We start from the raw sequence: 21295 nt of genomic DNA, 5'->3' as shown, positions 1-21295 counted from the left end.
TACTTGCCTTTCCCTCTTCATGAGACATGATTCAGATTCCTGGTTGTCATTAATGAGCTGGGTAGCTGTCCTTAGTCAAGTCACCTAACATCTTTAGGCCTCTGTTTCTGCATCTGTAACATTAGAGGGTTGGGACTCAATGATGTCTAAGATCCCCTTCCAGCTGTAGCATGCTATGATTACCGATTCTGGCACTAAATTACTGGCTGACCATGGGAAAGTTACTTCCTTTCTTTAGATCTCACTTTCCTCACCTTCATTTTTTTTTTTTAATTTTTTATTTAATGTTTATTTATTTTTGAGACAGAGAGAGACAGAGCATGAACGGGGGAGGGTCAGAGAGAGAGGGAGACACAGTATCTGAAGCAGGCTCCAGGCTCTGAGCTGTCAGCACAGAGCCTGACACGGGGCTCGAACCCACGGACCGTGAGATCATGACCTGAGCTGAAGTCGGACGCTTAACCGACTGAGCCACCCAGGCGCCCCATCCTCACCTTTAAATAAGAGAAGCAGAAAAGTAGACAAGGATGATAACAAGAAATTCATGAAAGAAGGAAAACAAACTGGCCAATGAACACAACTTTATTAGCAATCAAATGCATGTAAAAAACACTGAAACATAATTTCTCTATAAAACAGGCAAGTACTAAAAAGTTTAACAATATCCAGGCTTGGCTAAGTTAGAGGACTACAAGAGCTTTCATTTACCACTCTCAGAAATATAATTTGGACAAGTGTCCAAAGTAACAAAGGTCACTTTGTTAATATGTATAAAAACTGTAAATGTGCCATTCACTTTGATCCAGCAAAGGATCTCACTGCAGCATCATTTACTTTAGTGAAACACTGGAAACAACCTGAATGTCCACTAAGAGAGAGTTAACAAAATATATGATAAATAATCTCATAATGGTATTCTTCACATTCATAAAACTAATGATTTTGCTACATTTTCATGGACACTGAAAGATGATCACAATGAACTAAGTTGAAAAAGCAGGTTGTAGAACAATAGCATGATGCCATGCATATAAAATTTATATTTATATGCACATATGTGTGTGTGTACATATGTGTGTATAATATCTCTCAGAGATGTTTAGATTACTTAGAAGAATGTTAAAAGTGACTATCTGGGGATGCTGTGATTTTGCCTGATTTTTGCTTTCTTTGTATTTTCTATAATGAATATGTATTGCTTTATAAGGCCAAAAAATAAAGCTCATATTTAACTTTTAATATATATATATATATTTTTTAATTTTTTTTTAATGTTTATTTATTTTTGAGAGAGAGAGAGAGACAGACACAGTGTGAGTGAGGGAGGGGTAGAGAGAGAGAGAGAGGGAGACACAGAATCCGAAGCAGACTAAAGGCTCTGAGCTGTCAGCACAGAGCCCGATGCGGGGCTGGAACTCACGGACCGCGAGATCATGACCTGAGCCGAAGTCGGACGCTTAACTGACCGAGCCACCCAGGCGCCCCCATATTTAACTTTTAAAAATACATACTACAAAAAACAAAACAAAACAAACTCCATGGCTTTAACAATTATTTTCAGTCAGATAAGCGGTATCTCTTGTTCTTACAGTCTTTGACATCTAACATGTATGTAGTTAAATCATAAGCACTACACTTTATTTGCTTCACTTACACCTGTGCTAAGCACTTTACACATGCCCTTTCTCTAATCTCTCTACAGTGCTGTAAAACCACCTTTATCTTAAAATCCAGCAGGGCTTTTACATTTTAGAAGCTGTTTTCCCCACACTGATATTATTTTGAAAAGCATAAGAAACCCCAAACTGAGATCTTTAAGACCAGAAAACTGTCTTTACTTTTTTTTAAATGTCACTTTGTAAATACAAACAAATTTTATTCTTGGTTATTCCTCCAAATCTCAGAAACACTGCTGCATTTAGGAATTCTAAGCGGACACTAGGAATACACTCAAGATTACCAGAACCCAGGAAAAGCACATAAGAGTGGTATTTAACAAAGTGCATTGCATGATGGGTATAAGATCTGAGCTGGTTATCTGTTGTAGAATGGCCTCAATAGGCAAAGAAACCAGTATACTTAAGAATGAAAAACTGGGGCGCCTGAGTGGTTTAGTTGGTTAAGCCTCCAACTGTTGATTTTGGCTCAGGTCACGATCTCATGGTTTGAGACTGAGCCCTGAGTTGGGCTCTGTGCTGACAGTGCAGAGCTTGCTTGGGATTCTCTTTCTCTCTCTCTCTCTCTCTCTCTCTCTCTCTCTCTCTCTCTCTCCCTGCCTCTCTCCCACTCACGCATGCTCAGATTCTCTCTCTCCAAAATAACAGACATTTTTTAAAAATTTAAAAAATTTTGGTGAGATGTAATTCATATATGATGAACTGCACATACTTGAAGTGTATCGTCTGGGAAGTTTTGACGATTGTATTTACTACTGAGGCAAAACTCTTCTGAGTTCTGTGAATCATGAGATTTTGTCAGTGTGGCTGGTAGGCGCAGGTGCTTGTACTGGCCTGTGGTGCCAACCACTGTTGCCCCTAATCCCTTGGGATGGTCCTCTCTTCAGCCTCAAGTCGTTTCCTTGCATGAACGCACTGACTGGTACTCAGCTGAAGACTCTAGGAGGACCCTCTGCAGCTCTCCAGAGCTCCTGTGCAGCTTTCACCTTTCTACAACTCTCTCCTGTGAACTCCGGCTGTTTGGGTCTCTCCAGACTCTTAGCTCTGTGTCTTCAACTCAGGGAGTCTGCCAACCTCTGCCTGGATTCCCCCTCCCTGCACCGCAACGTGGAAACTCTCACAGCAGTGGGTTGGGACAATCACGGGGCTCAACTGCATTTACTTCTTACCTTTCAGAGATCACTGTCCTTTGTTGCCTGATGTCAGTGTCATAAAACCACTGTTTCATCAATTTTGTCACTTAAAAAACTTGTCTCAGGTGGGAAGGAAGGTGAATCTAGTCCCTGCTATTTCATCTCAGCCTGAAGTGAAAGCCTTCCAATGGTCCTTACATGCCACTGACTTACATGCTCAAGGGAGAAATCTGGGACTCAACCCTGACACCTCTCTTTCCTCTCTCGTGTCACACAGGCAATCAATCAAGACTTTGTCCTAAATTACTCTCAAATTCAATGACTTCTCTCCCTGACCACTATCTGTACCCTGGTTCTAGGTATTAGTCTTGGCTACTGCAATGACATCCTACTTGGTGTCCCCAGTTCCCCTCCTGCCCCCCTCCAAACCATTCTCCACATGGCCAGAAACTGAATGTGGCTTGTTTAAGCCCTTCAGTGACTTCCCAGTGTTCTTAGGATAATATCCAAAATCCTTACTACAACCTGAGAAGTCTTACATGATACAGCCTTTGTCTCTCTCAGCAGTCACTGTCTGAACTCCAGGCATATTAGCCTTGTCTTTCAGTTCTGCAAAGGCACTATGCTCCTTCCCTTTCCTTCACTCAATTTCCTTCATCTCCCTTTCCTTCACTCAATTAACTCCAACTCATTCTTCATACTTAACTATCTTTTTCTCAGGAGAACGATCACTGCCCACTTGACCCCTGCCCCAGAGTGTAGTTAAAACAATTTTTCAGCAAACAATTATTTGTGTACTGCCTTTTCTACTAGAATGTTAGCTGTGTGACAGCAGGAACCATCTCTGTCTTATTTACTGCTAAGTCCTTGGTACCTAGCACAGTACCCTGAAAGTACACAATAAATATATGCTGTATGAATGTGAGATAATAAAAAATTCTCTGCCCCTGCTTCCTGGCACAGGGCTCCTAAAACTCTTGTGATTTCCTAAGTGGTACGAACCCTAGGAGCATCTTTTGTTCTAATATTTAAGCTTTGACCCTAGCTCCTGACACAGAGTTGCTAAATTCTTAGGCACTTCCTGGGCGATAGCAGTGTTTTTTTGTAACGAGGTGACTCTTGGTGGGTTCCTGTATGGGGGCTGCTCATAAGGTCAAGCCATGATTAGAATCTTGGGATTTTCATTCATACCACTATCCTGTCCAGAGATGGAGAGGGCTGGAAATGGAATGTGATTAAATGTGATTAAAATTTCCACAAAAATCCCCAAAGTACAGGGTTTGGGGAGCTTCTGGGTTGGTGAGCATGTGGAGGTGCTGGGAGAGTGGTTTGTCTGGAGAGGGCATGGAAGCTCTGTGCCCTTCCCACACATCTTGCCCTACGTATCTCTTCCAGCTGGATGTACATCTGTACCCTTTATCATACCTTTCTATTATAAACTGGTAAACAGTATGTAAACTGTTTTCCTGAGTTCTGTGAGGTACTCCAGCAAATTAATCAAACCCAAGAAGGAATTCGTGGGAACATCTAATCTATGGTTGATGACCAGTCACAAGCACAAGTGACAACCTGGACTCGTGACTGGTACTGAAGCGGGAGGGAAGGTACTCTTGTGGGACTAAGCCCTTACCCTGAAGGATCAGACAGTATCTCTAGGGAGTCAGAATTGAGTTAAACTGTAGGACACCCAGCTGGTGTCAGAATTACTTGGTGTGGGGGAAAAAAAACCCCACATATGGTGTCAGAAGTGCTGTGAGTGACAGGAATGTGAGAGTAAAGGAGCAACCCAGGAAGAGTTAAGAGTCAGTTTTCCTTACACAACAAATTAAATGCTATGTCTTAAAATAACAGAATTTTATTTTAATGCTGGAAGAATCTTAGGGGTCTTCTAGTCCAACAACTTCATTTTTCAACTGAGAAAACTGATACCCAAGGTCACACAGCTAAATTAATGATAAAGGTAACACTATGTAATAATAAAATCTAAAATTTATTGATAGCTTACTAGGTGTCAAACACTATTCTATACATTTTTCTTACTGAGCTAAAACTTTTTTTTAATGTTTATTTATTTATTTTGAGAGAGAGAAAGAATGTGAGCAGGAGAGAGGGGCAGAAAGAGAGGGAGAGAGAGAATCCCAAGCAGGGATTCTCAGTGCTGACAGAGTAGAGCCCAATGCAGGGCCTGATCTCATGAACTGAACTATAAGAGCATGACCTGAGTGGACATCAAAAGTTGGATGCTTTACCATAAGAGACTCTTAAATACAGAGAACTGAAGGTTGATGGGGGGGGGGGGGGGAGAGGGGCAGGGGCAGAGGGGAAAATGGATGATGGGCATTGAGCAGGGCACTTGCTGGGATGAACACTGGGTGTTGTTGTATACAACGGATGAATCACAGGAATCTACCCCCAAAACCAAGAGCACACTGCACATACTGTATGTTAGCCAATTTGACAACAAATTATATTAAAAAAAAAAAAAAAAGTTGGATGCTTAACCAACTTAGCCACCCAAGTACCCCTGGAGCTAAAATTGCTTTAATGTGAAATTTTTAACTGTACATTTCAATGGCATTTAGTATACTCACAATATTGTGTAACCTCCACCTATATCAAATTCTAAAACATCTGCATCACTCCAAAAGAAAATCTTGTATCCATTAAGCAATCACTCCCCATTTCCCCCTCATCTCCTGTCCTTTCTCCTGATTGGCAACCACCAATCTGCTCTGTCTCTATTGGTTTATCTACCCAGGATGTCTCATATAAATGGAATCACACAACATGTGATCTTTTTGTGTCTGGCTTCCTGGTTAGTACAATGTTTTTGAAATTCATCCACGTTGTACTATGTATCAGTACTTCACTTTTATGGCTGAATAATATTCCCTTGTGTATATATACTATATTGTGCTTCTTATCCACTCATCTGTTAACAGACATTTGGCTTGTTTCCACCTTTCACCTAACATGAATAGTACTGATACGAACATACAGGTACAAGTATTTGAAGTCTTGTCTTCAATTCTACTGGGTATATATCTAATAGTGGAATTGCTAGGTCACTAATTCTATGTTTAACCTTTAGGGAACCACCAACTTTCCACAGTGGCCACATCATTTTACATTTCCACCAGCAATGTATGAGGGTTCTAATTTCACCATATCCTTGCCAGCACTTGTTATTTTCTGTTTTAAAAAAAACTATTTTTGGGGTGACTGGATGGCTCAGTCGGTTGAGTGTCCGACTTTGGCTCAGGTCATGATCTCATGGTTTGTGGATTCGGGCCCTGCATTGGGCTCTGTGCTGTCAGCTCGGAGCCTGGAGCCTGCATCAACTGGCTGCTCACAGATTCTGTGTCTCCTTTTCTCTCTGCCCCTCCCCTGCTGTGCTCTGTCTCTCTCTGTCTCTCAAAAATAAATAAATGTAAAAAAAAAATTTTTTTTGAACTATTTTTATTATAGCCATCTTAGTGGGTGTGAAATGATATCTCACTATGGCCATGATTTGCATTTCCTTAATGACTAATGATGTTCATCTTTTTATGTGCTTATTGACCATTTGTGTATCTTCTTTGGAGAAATGTCCATTCAAGTCCTTTGCCTATCTTTTAATTGGATTGTCTTTTTGTTGTTGAGTTGTAAAAGTTCTTTATATATTGTAGATACTAGCCTCTTATCAGATATATAATTTACAAAACTTTTCTCCCATTCTGTGGGTTGTCATTTCACTTTCTTGATAATGTCCTTTGATGCACAAATGTCTTTAACTTTAATGAAGTCCAGTTTATCTATTTTTTACTTTGTTGCTTGTATTTTTGGTGTCATATGTAAGAATCTGTAACCAGATCCAAGGTCATGAAGATTCATACTGGGCATTTTACAATCATCATCCAATCTAATCCTCTCAACAACCTAATAAGATATTATAATTAACTCCATTTTAAAGACAAGGAAAATGAGGTTAGAGAGATAACTTGTCAAATTTCAGTAAGTATTAGAACAAGTCTGTTTCTAATGTCCAGGCTCTTACAATTCCCAAGCCAGTTTTTCTCTCCATACTCACAACATGGCATCTTGCTTCTTTAAAAGGGGAATGAGGGACAAGACAGAAGTTATGGCCTTTTTGTAATTTAATCACAGAAGCAGCATTCCACCATTTTTGCTGTCAGTGGATCCAGCCCACAGTCAAAAGAATAAGATCATGCAAGGGCATAAATACAAACAGCAGGGATCAGAGAGACCATCTCAGTCTGCCTACCACACCAGAGTCCTGTTGTAACATCACATATCCCTCCTGGGTGATCTTCTCACTAATGGCTTTAACTAGAATTTATAAGCTTATGATATTCAAAACTCTATTTCCTGAGCACTAGATCCACATATTTAACTATCTCCTGCATATGTCCTCCTAAATTGACTATACATACCCTTAAACAACTGAACTCTCCCATCTTTCTTCTCAAAGGTGATCTTCTTCCTATATTTACCCAAGCCAGAAACCTGAGTCATTTTTTTAAAAACTGAAATATATCTGACAATATAAGTGTGCAAATTTAAGGTGTACACTAAGAGTCATTCTTGACTCCTCATTCTTACTGACCAGAATTCCCTGACCCCAATATAACCAATCAATCACTAAGACTTTCCATTCTACTAACTCAGATTTCTAGGAGCTATCCTTCATTTTCCATTTCCACTATCTTAGTTCAAGGGCTTACCATTTTAGTCTGGCTTATTAAAGAAACCTAATTTGTTTCTCTGTCTCTACCTTATTCCTTTTATTACCAATCCATCTTCTACCGTGTTGGCCAAGAGGTATTTTTAAGAATGTAAATAGGATCACACAAAATTTCCCATATGCTCCCATAATGATAACGACACTTAATAGTTTTTAAGCACTTTTTAAGTGCCAACACTACGCTAAGGTTTTTATAAACAATATTGTGTCAAATCATAAAAACAACACTCTGAGGTAAAAGCCCTGAAAGTGTAGTCAGGAAACTCCTAAGGATCCTAGGGATCGCTAAGCATCTTTCAGGGAGTCCATGAATCCAAACCTATATGTACAATACTAAGATGCCTTTTTCACTCATTCTCTCACAAGTGACCAATGAAGTTTTCTAGAGCTTACCCAACATATGAAAGCAGAAGCAGATATGAAAATCTTTTTTCAAGCTTTTATCAAGCTGACAGTAAAGAAATTGGAAAAAATACAAAAATGCCACACTCTTCTCAATATTTTTTGTTTGGAAAATAGTTATTCTTCATAAAAATGTTATTTATGTGAATATGTAATGGATTTATTCCTATTTTAAAATTCATTAATTAAAAAAAATTTTTTTTAGGGGCACCTGGGTGACTTAGTTGGTTGAGTGCCAACTAAGTTGGCTCAGGTCATAATCTCACCGTTCATGGGTCTGAGCCCTGCATCAGGCTCTTTGTTGACAGCCTGGAGCCTGCTTCAGATTCTGTGTCTCCCTCTCTCTGCCCCTCCCCTACTCATGCTCTGTCTTTCTCTGTCTCTCAAAAATAAATAAATGGTAAAAAATATTAAAAATTAAAACATACAATTTTTAAGAGAGAAAGAGAGCACAAAGGGGAAGAAGGGCAGAGGGGGAGGGGGAGGGGGAGGACAATCTTAAGCAGGCTCCACACTCAGTGCAGAACCCAATACGGGGCTCAACCCCACAACCCTGGGATCATGACCCGAGCTGAAATCAAGAGTTCGATGCTCAACTGACTGAGCCACCCAAGCGCTCCCATTAATAAATACTTTTAAATTTTCTCAGTTTTAATTTCTGCAACAGTAAATATAGACCTAACCCCCACACACAAGAGCTCTTTGGGGTCACCATGAATTTTTAAGAGTTTAAAGAAGTCCATGGGGCACTTTGGTGGCTAAGTTGGTTAAGCATCAGACTCTTGGTTTTGGCTTAGGTCATGATCTTGTGGTTTCATGAGTTCAAGCTCTGTGTGGGGCTCTGCATTAGCAGCACAGAGCCTGCTTGGAATTCTCTGTCTCCCCCTCTCTCTGCCCCTCCCCACTTGAGCTGTCTCTCTCTCAAAATAAAATAATAAACTTAAAAAAAAAAGTCCTGACTCCAAGAAGTTTGAGAACCACTGTTCTAAGGTTATTATCTCCATTCTACAAATGAAGAAACTAGGGCCTAGAGAGTTAAGTAACTTGCCTAAGTGGTAGACTGAGGTCCATAATAAATCTGTATGACCCCCAGAACCCAAGCTCTTAATCACTATATTGCTCTCACCTGTTAGCTATTTATCATCTGGCTCCTACCTACTTATCTCCAAGTTAATGTTTTTTCCCTTATATTATTCTCAGGCCATCATTTCTTTCTACTAGCCTTAGTTTCCTTAAATAAGGCCCTTCTTAAGCTATATTTTGAAAAAGCAATTCCTACAAGTTGTTCACTACAATAAGACAGTATACTCTCCCAAAGCTTTCTTTAAACCAAACTTATACTTTTCAACCTATCAAATACAGATATAATTCCTTGGATCTGACTTAAGAACTTCTTAAAAACAAATCTCACAAAATATCCACAGTGATGCCAATGATTATACTAATTTCCCAGGGTACATGTTTGGAACCATGAAACAGGGACTTAAAGTCATTGCTCACATGTTTTACTTTAGTTACAATATATTCATTTCTACAAAAGGCCTAAGAACTGAAAAAGAAAAACTATGCTGGACAGTGAGCCACTAAAGATTGTGTATAGTGCTTCAGTGATAACCTAAACCTTCACAACAAAGATGCCCAGACAAACTCTTTTTCCTCAGGCATCTTCACAGCCATGCAGTTCCCTCGTCATGTTGGCTTTTCTTTCTAGATGACTGGGAAATGAGACAAAGATTCATTTTCCCATGATGTAGTTCCAATCCCCATGAAGTTATTATTTTTTTTAATGTTTAAAACTATTTCTCAGAAGAAACCTATCTAGTAGACTCCACTGTTTGTAAATATAATCCACTGCACAGGGTAGATTGCCCATTCAGGGTCAAACTGTAAGGTCTATAAGCACAGCCCTCATCTAAGTCATTCATTATCCAGCTGAAATCAATGGTTCCAGTATAATTCCCTATGGTTTCCACATCCTACCCAAACAACTTTTCTCTATTCTAGTAATTCTCCATTGCTTAGATCTTCTATTTCCATTTTATATGATGAATTCACTCTATATTTCTTATATCACTACCCATAATGGTTTCCACACACATACAAAAGGATGTCTTCTGCTTATATATTTAAGTGGTACCCAAGTTTTAATTACTAACGTGAAATTAAAATCTTCCTTATCCTTTCCTTTCCAATTCTAAAATAATTATACACATCAACTCAGTTATTCGATCACTATGCAAGTTTTTTTGTCATATAGTGCCCAAGTTAGTCAACAGTTAAAAATGCTTTGGTTTTTCAAGAGAAGTGGTTTTCCAAGGACTTTCACATGACAAGTGATAACACATTTAAAAAGGTTTGTCCATTTGAATTTTTTCCATTATGTAACCAATAATGATAGTCTGGTATTCTCGTGAGGAAGAAGTAGGGGAAGAAAAGAATTCAGCCAGCCCAAGTCACACTATTAATTTAATATTTATTTCTAAGATACTGCAGCTTTGACATTATCACAATCCAAATTAAAATGACAGGGGTGGCATTAACAAAAAAGGAAAATACTGCTAGACTGAACTACACTAAAATTCAAAACTTCTGTTTAAATTGGAGAAATATGAATATGGATTATATGTCAGATAATCATATTGTATTATGTCAAATTTTTTGAGTGTGTTAATTATATGGCAGATACATGAGAACATCCTCACTCTTTTAAAATAGTACTGAAGTATTTATGAGGTGTCATAGTGTCTGCAGCTAGCTCTCAAACAGTTCAAGAATAAAACAATAAACTTAAAATTATATGTGGAAAAACAAAGCAAATGTTAAACGGTGAATAGGTGAAGGGTATCGTAAGTATCGTACTATTCTTGAAATATTTTAAAGAGATTTGAAACTTGACAAAATATAAAATTGGGAGGAAAAAACAAACTTCGGTTCATTAAAATATACCATGAAGAAAATCAAAAGGCAACCCCCATGTTTATAGCAGCACAATCAACAATAGCCAAAGTATGGAAAGAGTCCAAATGTCCATCGATGAATGAATGGATAAAGAAGATGTGGTATATATATACAATGAAGTATTACTCGACAATCAAAAAGAATGAAATCTTGCCATTTGCAACTACGTGAGTGCAACTGGAGGGTATTATGCTAAGTGAAATTAGTCAGAGAAAGACAAAAATCATATGACTTCACACATATGAGGACTTTAAGAGACAAAACAGGTGAACATAAGGGAAGGGAAACAAAAATAATATAAAAGCAGGGCGGGGGACAAAACAGAAGAGACTCATAAATATGGAGAACAAACTGAGGGTTACGGGAGGGGTCGTGGGAGGGGGGATAGGATAAATGGGTAAGGGGCACTAAGGAATCTACTCCTGAAATCATTGTTGCACTATATGCTAACTAATTTTGATGTAAATTTTAAAAAATAAAAAATAAAATTTAAAAAAAATTAAGAAAAAAAAAGACAGAAAATCAAAAGGCAGGGGCACCTGGGTGGCTCAGTCAGTGGAGTGTCCGACTTCAGCTCAGGTCATGATCTCACGGTTTGTGTGTTTGAGCCTCACGTCCGGCTCACTGCTGTCAGCCTGTCAGCGCAGAGCCTGCTTCAGATGCTCTGTCCCCCTCTTTCTGCCCCTCCCCCACTTGCGCTTGCCCCCAAAATAAAATAAATATTAAAAAAAAAAAAAAGAAAATCAAAAGGCAAGCCATAGAAAGGAATATTTTTTCTTTTTCTTTTTTTTAAAATCAACATTATTTTTATTTTTTTCAATATATGAAGTTTATTGTCAAATTGGTTTCCATACAACACCCAGTGCTCATCCCAAAAGGTGCCCTCCTCAATACCCATCACCCACCCTCCCCTCCCTCCCACCCCCCATCAACCCTCTGTTTGTTCTCAGTTTTTAAGAGTCTCTTATGCTTTTGCTCAGAGAGGAATATTTGTAATTTATGTAACTGACAAGAATGCATATCTGGGATATGTTAGCAATACTTGCAAATCAATTTTTAAAAGACTGACAATCCAATTTTTAAAGATGGACAAGAGATATGAAACACTTCACTGAAAAGGTTATCCAAATGACCAACGAACATATGAAAAGGTGCTCAACCTCATTGATCATTAGGGAAATGCAAATTAAAGATACAGTGAGATGCCATTCTACCTATTAGAATGTTTAGAATTTAAAAGGCTTGAGAATATGCCTGTTAATAAGGATTTGGAGCATATGAAATTGCCAATGAGCTTGTAAACTGGTATAACCATTTTGGAAAACTGTTTGGAAGTAGTATCTATTAAATCTAACCATATCTATACCCATAACCCAGCAATTCTACTCCTAGTTATATATACAACAAAAATGCATATACCAAATAGGGGCATATACCATGAATGCTCAGAGTATTTATTTATAATTACCAAAAGCTGGAAGCTTTTTTTCCAAATGTTCATGGTCAGCAGCTTGAAAACATTGTGTTGTATCCTTGCAGTGGTATACTACACAGTAATGAAAATAAATAAAAGAGGCCAGACACAAAAGAGTATGTAACTTGTAATTTCAGTTACATACAGTTCAAAAACAAAATTCTTTCACGATATTATGTAATAGTGCTTGCCTTTGGGGAAGGGGCAGGTAGTCACTGGAAGAGGAATGAAGAAGGCTTTACATAGTAGAAAGATTCCATTTCTGTCTCTTTTTTTAAGTTTATTCATTTATTTTGAGAAAGAATGAGAGACGGAGCAGGGGAGAGGCAGAGAGAGAGGGAGAGAGAATCCCAAGCGGGATGCAGAGCCCAATATGGGCTGGAACGCATGAACTGAGAGATCATGACCTGAGCTGAAATCAAGAGTCAGAAGCTCAACCAACAGAGCCACCCAGGTGCCCCAGAGAAGTTCCATTTCTTCATCTGTTCTGGGTTGTGGCTACATGGAAATACTAATTTTATGAACATTCATTAAGCAGTAAATTATAATTTATGTATTTTTCTGTATGTATATTATACTTCCATTTTAAAAAGTTTATTAGGGGCACCTAGTTGGCTCAGTTGGTTAAGCGTCTGACTCTTGATATTGGATTAGGTCACGATCTCGCAGTTCGTGAGTCTGAGCCCCACATCAGGCTCTGCGCTGACAGCTCAGAGCCTGCTTGGGATTTTCTCCCTTTCTTTCTGCCTCACCCCACTAGTGCTCATGCTCTCTCTCTCTCTCAAAAATAAATAAATAAACTTAAAGAAAATTTTTTAGGGGTGCCTGACTGGCTCAGTCGGTTAAGCGTCTGACTTTGGCTCAGGTCATGATCTCATGGTTCGTGGGTTCGAGCCTTGAGTCAGGCTCTGTGCTGACAGCTCAGAGCCTGGAGCCTGCTTTGGATTCTGTGTCTCTGTCTCTCTCTGCCCCTCCCCCACTCACACTCTGTCTCTCTTTCTCAAAGATAAACATTGTAATTTTTTTTTAATATTAAGTAAAATAAAAAGTTTATTAAAGAACAAAAATTGTCACAGTGGAATTTTTTTAAATTTTTTTTTAATGTTTATTTATTTTTGAGAGAGACAGAGACAGAATGCAAGTGGGTTAGGGGCAGAGAAAGAGGGAGACACAGAATCCAAAGCAGGCTCCAAGCTCTGAGCTGTCAGCACAGAGCCCGACGCGGGGCTCGAAGTCACCAGCTGTGATGTGAGATCATGACCTGAGCTGAAGTCGGACGCTCAACCAACTGAGCCACCCAGGAGCCCCTGGAATATTTTCATAGCCTGAATCTGAGGTCTCATTTTACTTCCCAACCAAAGAGCTGCAATTTCATTTAAGACTGACATACACTCAAACAGGTCTTTGTTCCTACTGAGTAGTTAATACTAAGAAATATAGTTTTCTAACTACAAGAAAGAAGGGCTGAAAGCATACAGGTGGACAAAATGTTGGTCAATGTTGGCTTATGAAAAGATGCCTCTCTGCCAATTAGGTCATCTCTTGCCCTTGACCCAGCAAGTTACTACTCTATTTATTCCCAAATTTCTACTTTCGGAAGAACATGCTAAGGATGGGAAATGAAGTATCACAACTTTCTCCTTTCTATATGTCACTTACTTAAAATGACCAATTGTCATTAATGGATCCAGTCATTTTTATTTAGAAACAGTCCATAAAAGAGTTTAAGTTTTTAACTGCACAGGAAATCAAGAGATTTCAAGTAACTTTCAAGTTAACTATAATTTTGTTTCTAGAATAGAATAATTTTTCTCTATTTTTTAAAGTTTTTCAAGGCGCCTGGGTGGCTCAGTCAGTTAAGCACCTGACTTTTTGACTCAGGGCATGATCTCACAGCTTGTGAGTTTGAGCCCTGTGTTGGGCTCTGTGCTGACAGCTCAGAGCCTGAAGCCTGCTTCAGATTCTGTGTCTCCCCCTCTCTTTGCCCCTCCCCCACTCACACTCTGTCTCTCTCTCCCTCCCTGAAGAATAAACAAACATTAAAAATTTTTTTTTTTTTAATTAAATTTTTCTAAACAGAAGAGTGTTCGTTGTGGGCAATAAGGAAAATTCAGAAAATTTTAAACACAAAAAAAGTCACTCAAGATAACCATTAAAACATTTTTGGTGTATTTCTGGTGCTTATGGGACAGAATAAATGTCTCTTCCTCTGGGACAGAAAAAAACAAAACAGAGAAGATATTGGTATATTTCCTTCCCATCATCTGTCTACATCCATGTTCTTAAAACAAAGTAAAACAAAACAAAAAGCAAAAAAGATTTTAAAAAAACAACTTGATTTTGTGTTTTGTATTACATATAATGAGCAATTTTTATCCTTACATATAATGAGCAATTTTCTGTACTTAAATTCTCTTTAATACTTTAACATTTTTAACAGCTACACTGTCTTATACTGTGTAGATGTACTATAATTCACTTGGTTATTCCCTTAATGTTGAACTTTAAATTGTTTCACTATGTATATCTTCCCTACCTACATTTTGTAGGTAGTAGAATTATACAGAATGCTACTTTAAAACCAATCCCATCCAAATTAATGTATGCCCTGCTTTCTTTCCTCTATCCTTGCCTCCCTCTCCCTCCCCCCAAATCTGAAGAGAATAAAATACCACAAGCATTTTATGGTAAAATCCTCTTTGTGTATAAAGCCATTTCAGAGGCAATGTTGGGTTTATAAAATAACTTGACTAATGGATAAAATATATGAATGCTTATAAACCTTAAAGGCAATTTGAGGCTTTGTGTATCCTAATTTGTTAACCAAGGGAAGAATGAGAAATAATGGCATGTTTTATTTCCCATTATCATAATACATTTTTAAAAACAAAATACTTAAGGCTAAACTGACAATTTCTAATTATGAGGAATAACCTTGATCCCTTCAAAGTGGGATTTCTAGATTTTATACTGTATTACTACCTAAATAGGATGCCATGCTAATGACAATGGTGAATAGCAGGGCAGTGCCCAAAACAAAGAAAACAAAGATGAATTTCATTTGGTATTTGAGAAATGTGGATTACAGCACTGTCTTTAAGGTGCTTTTGAATCAAGTTCCCTGGCTTTATTTTTCAGGTTAAAATAATTTAAATTTATACCTTCTTGAATTTCCCTTTCAACAGATATAATTAAGAAACATTAAAAAAAAAAAAGTTCATCTTTACAAGTGAAGACATAAACAACATTAAAACAAGACATTAGTATTTTGCCTACCAAATTTCAAATTAGTAGTGACTTTAAAAATTAAAATATGTGGTGTTCACAAGGATGTATGGGTAGGAAGTGCCTTTCTAGAAGACAATTTGACAGTGTATTTCCCTCTCTGTCAGAGATCCCACAAACTTCCAGTTACATGTGAAATGCTGTCTTCACTTCTGGGAGGAACTGACCCTGTTGCTGATATAATCCAAATATAGCTGTAATTAATAGATGTATCAACATCAAATATTTGGGGCCGATTACTGTTATTTTAAACATAGTTCTTTATTTATGAAGTATAGTTGACATATAATGTTATATCAGTTTCAGGTGTACATCACAGTGATTTGACAAGTCTATACTTATGCTCACCACGGTAAGTGCAGTCACCATGTTATTTCAAATTTAAACTTCTGAAATTTACTTCCAGAATCCAAAGATCTGGACCTCAACTATATATAAAGCCATACCAATTTCCTGAATAACTACAGGCAAGCTAAGTGAGTAAAACAGCACCTGTGGAAGAAAAGTATACACAAGTAATTTATTCAACACAGAGGCCGATCACCTGCCAATGAGTACTGTAGAGGAAAACCACAAGTCCATTTCTGAAGTTATGGATTCAGAACCCTGTTTCACGTGTTGATTTCCCTGAGATAAAAATATCTATTCAAAACAGTACTTGTTGCCCAAACATTAGATAAGAGCACTGCTGTCACTCTACTAAAAACAGCCACCTATACAAATGGATGTTACTTATATCTAAAAAAAGATTAAGGTGCCTGCTTCCTAAGGGACCTGTAGAAGAGTTAGGTGATGTTTTTCTTTAGCTGGATCTCTCTCCTTCTTCTGAAGTCCCTGTAATTAGTCAGGCTCAAAGCATCACAGTAGGCTCTAACTTCAGCTTACCCCCTCAGGTCCATCCATCCAGTTACCTAGTGCTAGAAATGATACAGCTGAAACATCTCCTGCCAGTGTACTTCTCTGCATTCTCACCATTCTCACTGCCACCATTCATTCAAGCCCTCAAGTCTTCTTGCAGAACTCCCACAGTAGTTTCCAGCCTCCTGTCTCTACCATTCCATTCCATTCCATCCTGTGCACCAATGCCTCCTAACCAAGTGAACTCCCTACTCAGAGATCTTCAGTGAAGAATTTTTAATGACCCAGAAAAATGCTTAAGATAGAATAAATTTTTTAAAGTGCACAGGCTAAAATTATATACATATACTATAGTCTCAGTTATGTTAAAAAAGCAAGTCTGTGTATATGTATGGGCACAAGCAGAAACATATACACGACATCCACACACAAAGAGAAAAGAGTGGGGCAAAAAAACACATCAAAATGTTAAAAGTGGTTACTGCATTGTGGTGAGGCTATAATTCTTACTTTCTTTTTTATCTTTACAGTAACAGATTTATGGTAAAGTCTCTTTTAGCTAAGTGTCTCTATAAACCATCTATAATGAACACACAGTTAATGTTATAGCCATTAAAATACCTTTTAAAGTACTTTTCACATGTTCCCATTACCTATAAGCCTAACTCCTCATCCCCTAGAATTCAAGGTCCGCCTCAATCCAGCCCCTATCTCCCTCCTTGTTTTAGTTCTTATGGACCTTGATGTAACCTGGGCTTCTTAAAAACCAGATTAGATCACTCCCACCATCCCCTGAGCACAGCTGCTTCTCAAACTGTTTCGCTCTGAATATTCACTCCACCTGGAATATGGCCCCTTCTCACTCCCACCTAACAAGCTCCTATGTGTTCTTTAAGGTCTATTTTCAATGCTCCAGAAACAGCAAATACTACTACACCCCTTCCCCTTGTCCACAGCAGACAACACTAAGTTGTCTCTCTGACTCCAGGCTCCTTCTCAAAATCCTCAATTCTATGGCCCTAGACAATCCTTACTAACCAATCCATGTTAACATACAAAATGAAATATATCTGTCATTCCTGTAACAATCTAATATAATTGCCCTCTTCTCCCCTACCCCATAGGTCTTTGTACTCTTAACGGAGCTTATCTCCTCTACCTTCTATTAACAATCATTTACTTAATTGTCTTATCTCCTTTTCCTACTAGATTTTAATCTGTACAAGGGCAGTAATTATGTCTTATTTAACTTCACATCCCCTACAGAGCCTTGCACGAAGTTGGCACTCAAAGAGTCACTGAATACTCCATTCTTTTGAGATTATCTTATCACTCAAAATGGCTAAATATTTGAAAGTTTTCTTAAAACAATTAAATTCTTCTTGAAAAACAACTAAAGAGTCCAGGTTCATTTCCTCAATTTTAGCCAATATTCCCACCTTAACTTAATAAGACATTGTCTAATATCACACAGCAACCTGCAAGTTCAAAGGATAGAACAAGAGAAGCTGAGATGAGACAACTGAGCCTATTCTGAGGGAATTATGTCCAGATACAAAAGCTACTGAATTAAACTACCACATTTTTAGAATTTTTTTTCTACCAATCTCCTTAATCAAAAACAAAATATTCTTTCTGACGATAGAGAATCTAAAGGACTCTGAGCATCAGAAATATGTTGCTTTAAAAAGGGATTCAAAAAATAGGGAGATGAAAAGGAAAAACAAAAAGCTAAAAAAATCAAGCAAGGCATCAACAAAAGTTACGCAAATAGTCTGGTAAAGTCACAAGAATTTTTTACCTAAATCAGAAACCCAGCTCAAGAAATGGGAGCAGAGTTAAAGCTGGTAGTACAGTAAGACTCATGCTGCCATCTAGAGGTTAAAGGCGAGACAATTTTCCTCCTCAATCAATCAACTGCAGTTAATTTAACTTCTATTATAGAGGGAGACTGAACAGGCCTTACAAAGTAAGCCAGACAAATATTTCTGTCAGGCCACAAAGAAGAATATCCAGACTGTAAGAGTCAGTTTTGCTCTCCTTCTCTTCCTTCAGATTAAAATAAAAAATGTAAAGAACAGAGCTAACTGTGCTTTAGAATTTTATCTAGATGGGAAACAGTTTCTAGATATAAATGGCCATTTTTTAAAAAATAATATGCCTCGAGGATAGAGAAGTCTACTATACCACAGGATAGCTTGGAGGCAGAAGTTTTTCTTTGGTACTACCTTTGTTCTCCTCCTTATGATTTTCTTAATATTTTCTTTTCTCTAGCTTACCTTATTGTAGAATACAGTATATAAGACATATAGCATAAAAATATGAGTTAATTGATTTTATCTCATCAGTAAGGGTTCTGGTCAACAGTAGGCTAATAGTAGTTAAGTTTTGGGGAAGTCAAAGTTATATAGAGATTTTCAAATGCACAGAGGTTTGACACCCAAGCCCCATTATTCAAAGGTCAACTGTATTTCTCTAAAAGTACCAAATGAGCTTTAGAAACAAAACAAATTAACATGGGTTAAAAAAGAGAGGGGCAAGCCAAGAAACACTCTTAACTATAGAGAACAAACTGAGGGTTGCTGGAGGGGAGGGGGCGGGGCGGGAATGGGTTACACAGGTGATGGGTATTAAGAAGGGCACTTGTGATAAGCACCAGGTGTTGTATTTACGTCATGAATTACTAAATTCTACACCTGAAACTAATATTACACTGTATGTTTATTGGAATTTAAATGAAAACTTGGAAAAAAAAATAAAGCACTAATGAGCAAATGAAAATTAAAATGAAATTAAGAAGACAATAACACTGGGGCGCCTGGCTGGCTCAGTCGGAGGAGCACACAACTCTTAACCTTGGGGTCATGAGTTCAAGCCCCACATTGGGGTATAGAAATTACTAAATAAAGAAACTTAAAAAAAAAGGGAAAACAATAACATTTGTAACATCAAAAAATAAAATATTTAAGAATTAACAAATAAAATGTAAAACTTATATTTCAAAAACTACAAAATATTATTGAAAGAAATTAAAGACCTAAGTAAATAGAAAGACATAGTACATTCAGTTATCATCTTAATATTATTAAGATGGGAATACTCCCCAAACTAATCTACAGATTCAATGCACTCTCTCAAAATCCCAGCTGACTTCTTTGCAACAAGTTAAAATTCCTATAGAAATTCAAGAGACCCAGAGTATCCAAAACAATCTTGAAAAAGAACAAAGTTGGAAAACTCACACATCCCAATTTCAAAACTTACTACAAAACTACAGTAATCAAATCAATGGGGTAGTGGCATAAGGACAGACATAAGATCAAGGAAGCAGAACAAAGAGTCTAGAAATAAACCCTCACATTTATGGCCAACTGATTTTTGACAAAAATGCCAAGACAATCAATAGGAAAAGAAAAGTCTTTTCAACAAATGGTGTTTGAAACAACTGGATATATCCACATGCAAAACAATGAATTTGGATCCCTACCTCACACCATATACTAAAAAATTAACCTAAAATGGATCAAAGACCTAAATGTAAGAGTTAAAACTATAAAACTCTTAGAAGAAAACACAGGCATAAATCTTCACAACACTGGATTAGGCAATGGTTTCTTAGGTATGAAACCAAAATACAAGCGACAACAACAAAAATAGATAAACCAGACTTAAAATTTGAAAATTTTGTGCTTCAAAGGACATCATCAAGAAAGTAAAAAGACAACACACAAAATGAGACAGAACTTCTGCAAATCATATATATGATAAGTGACCTGTTTTCAGACTATACAAAGAATATCGGGGTGCCTGGGTATCTCAGTTGGCTAAGCATCCAACTCCTGATATCGGCTCAAGTCATGATCCCACAGTTTGTGAGTTTGAGCCCTGCATCAGGCTCTGTGCTGACAGTGTGGAATTCTGTCTCCCTCTTTCTCTGCCCTTCCTCCTCTGCTCACTGTCTATTCTCTCTCTCTCTCTCTCTCAAGATAAATAAACATTAAAAAAAAAAAAAAACCCTCTCACAACTCAATAATAAATATATCCAATTTAAAAATGGGTAAAGGATCTAGGGGCGCCTGGATGGTTCAGTCAGTTAAGCGTCCGACTCTTGGTTTCAGCTCTGACCATGATCTCACAGTTCATCTCACGCTGTCTGTCTCTCTCAAAATAAATAAATAAACTTAAATAAAAACAAATAAAAATAGGTAAAGGTTTTAAATAAACAGTTCTCCAAAAAAAGATATACAGCTGGTCAATAAGTACATGAAAACATGCTCAATATCATTAGTTATTAGTCAAATGTAATAACAATGAGTCTAAACAATAAGATACTACTTTCACATTCATTAGGATGGATAATAATTTTTTGAAGACAAAAACAAGTACTGGAAAGCATATAGAGAAATTGGAACCCTCATACACTGCTGGTAGAAATGTAAAATGGTGCAGCCAGTATGGAAAACAGTCTGACAATTCCTCAAAACGTCAGATGTAGAGTTATCATATGACTCAAATTCTACTTCTAGTTATAAGCCCAAGAGAACAAAAAGGCAAATCCACACAAAAACTTGTAAGTAAATGTTTATAGCAGCATTATTCATACTAGTCAAATGGAAGAAATCCAATGTCCATCAAGTAGGGGATACGTATAATGTGGATAACCGGTGGATAAATATATCTATGAATGGAATATTATTTGACCATGAAAAGAAATTAAGTACTGATCCATGCTATAACATAAACACTGAAAATCAGTCACAAAGAC

General features: G+C 37.5%; 1 protein-coding gene across 5 annotated transcripts in view; it reads right to left on the bottom strand.

Moving 5' to 3' along the window:
• The window catches only part of LIN52 (lin-52 DREAM MuvB core complex component), a 109147-nt gene that overhangs the window by 70640 nt on the left and 17212 nt on the right, over positions 1-21295 (bottom strand). Inside the window, exon 6 of one of the 5 annotated variants that reach the window (XM_042943775.1) lies at positions 11-113. The exons of the other annotated variants lie outside the window; for them this stretch is intronic. Within the exon in view, the coding sequence (XP_042799709.1) occupies positions 94-113 (20 nt within the window). The 3' untranslated portion in view covers positions 11-93. Of the gene's footprint in view, positions 1-10; positions 114-21295 lie in introns of those variants that run through there. 5 annotated transcript variants of the gene reach the window in all.

Source organism: Panthera leo, chromosome B3, assembly GCF_018350215.1.
Source record: "Panthera leo isolate Ple1 chromosome B3, P.leo_Ple1_pat1.1, whole genome shotgun sequence".
NCBI classification, from domain to species: Eukaryota; Metazoa; Chordata; class Mammalia; order Carnivora; family Felidae; genus Panthera; species Panthera leo.
Note: the sequence above shows the minus strand (reverse complement) of the source record. Positions and strands in the feature narration are given on the sequence as shown.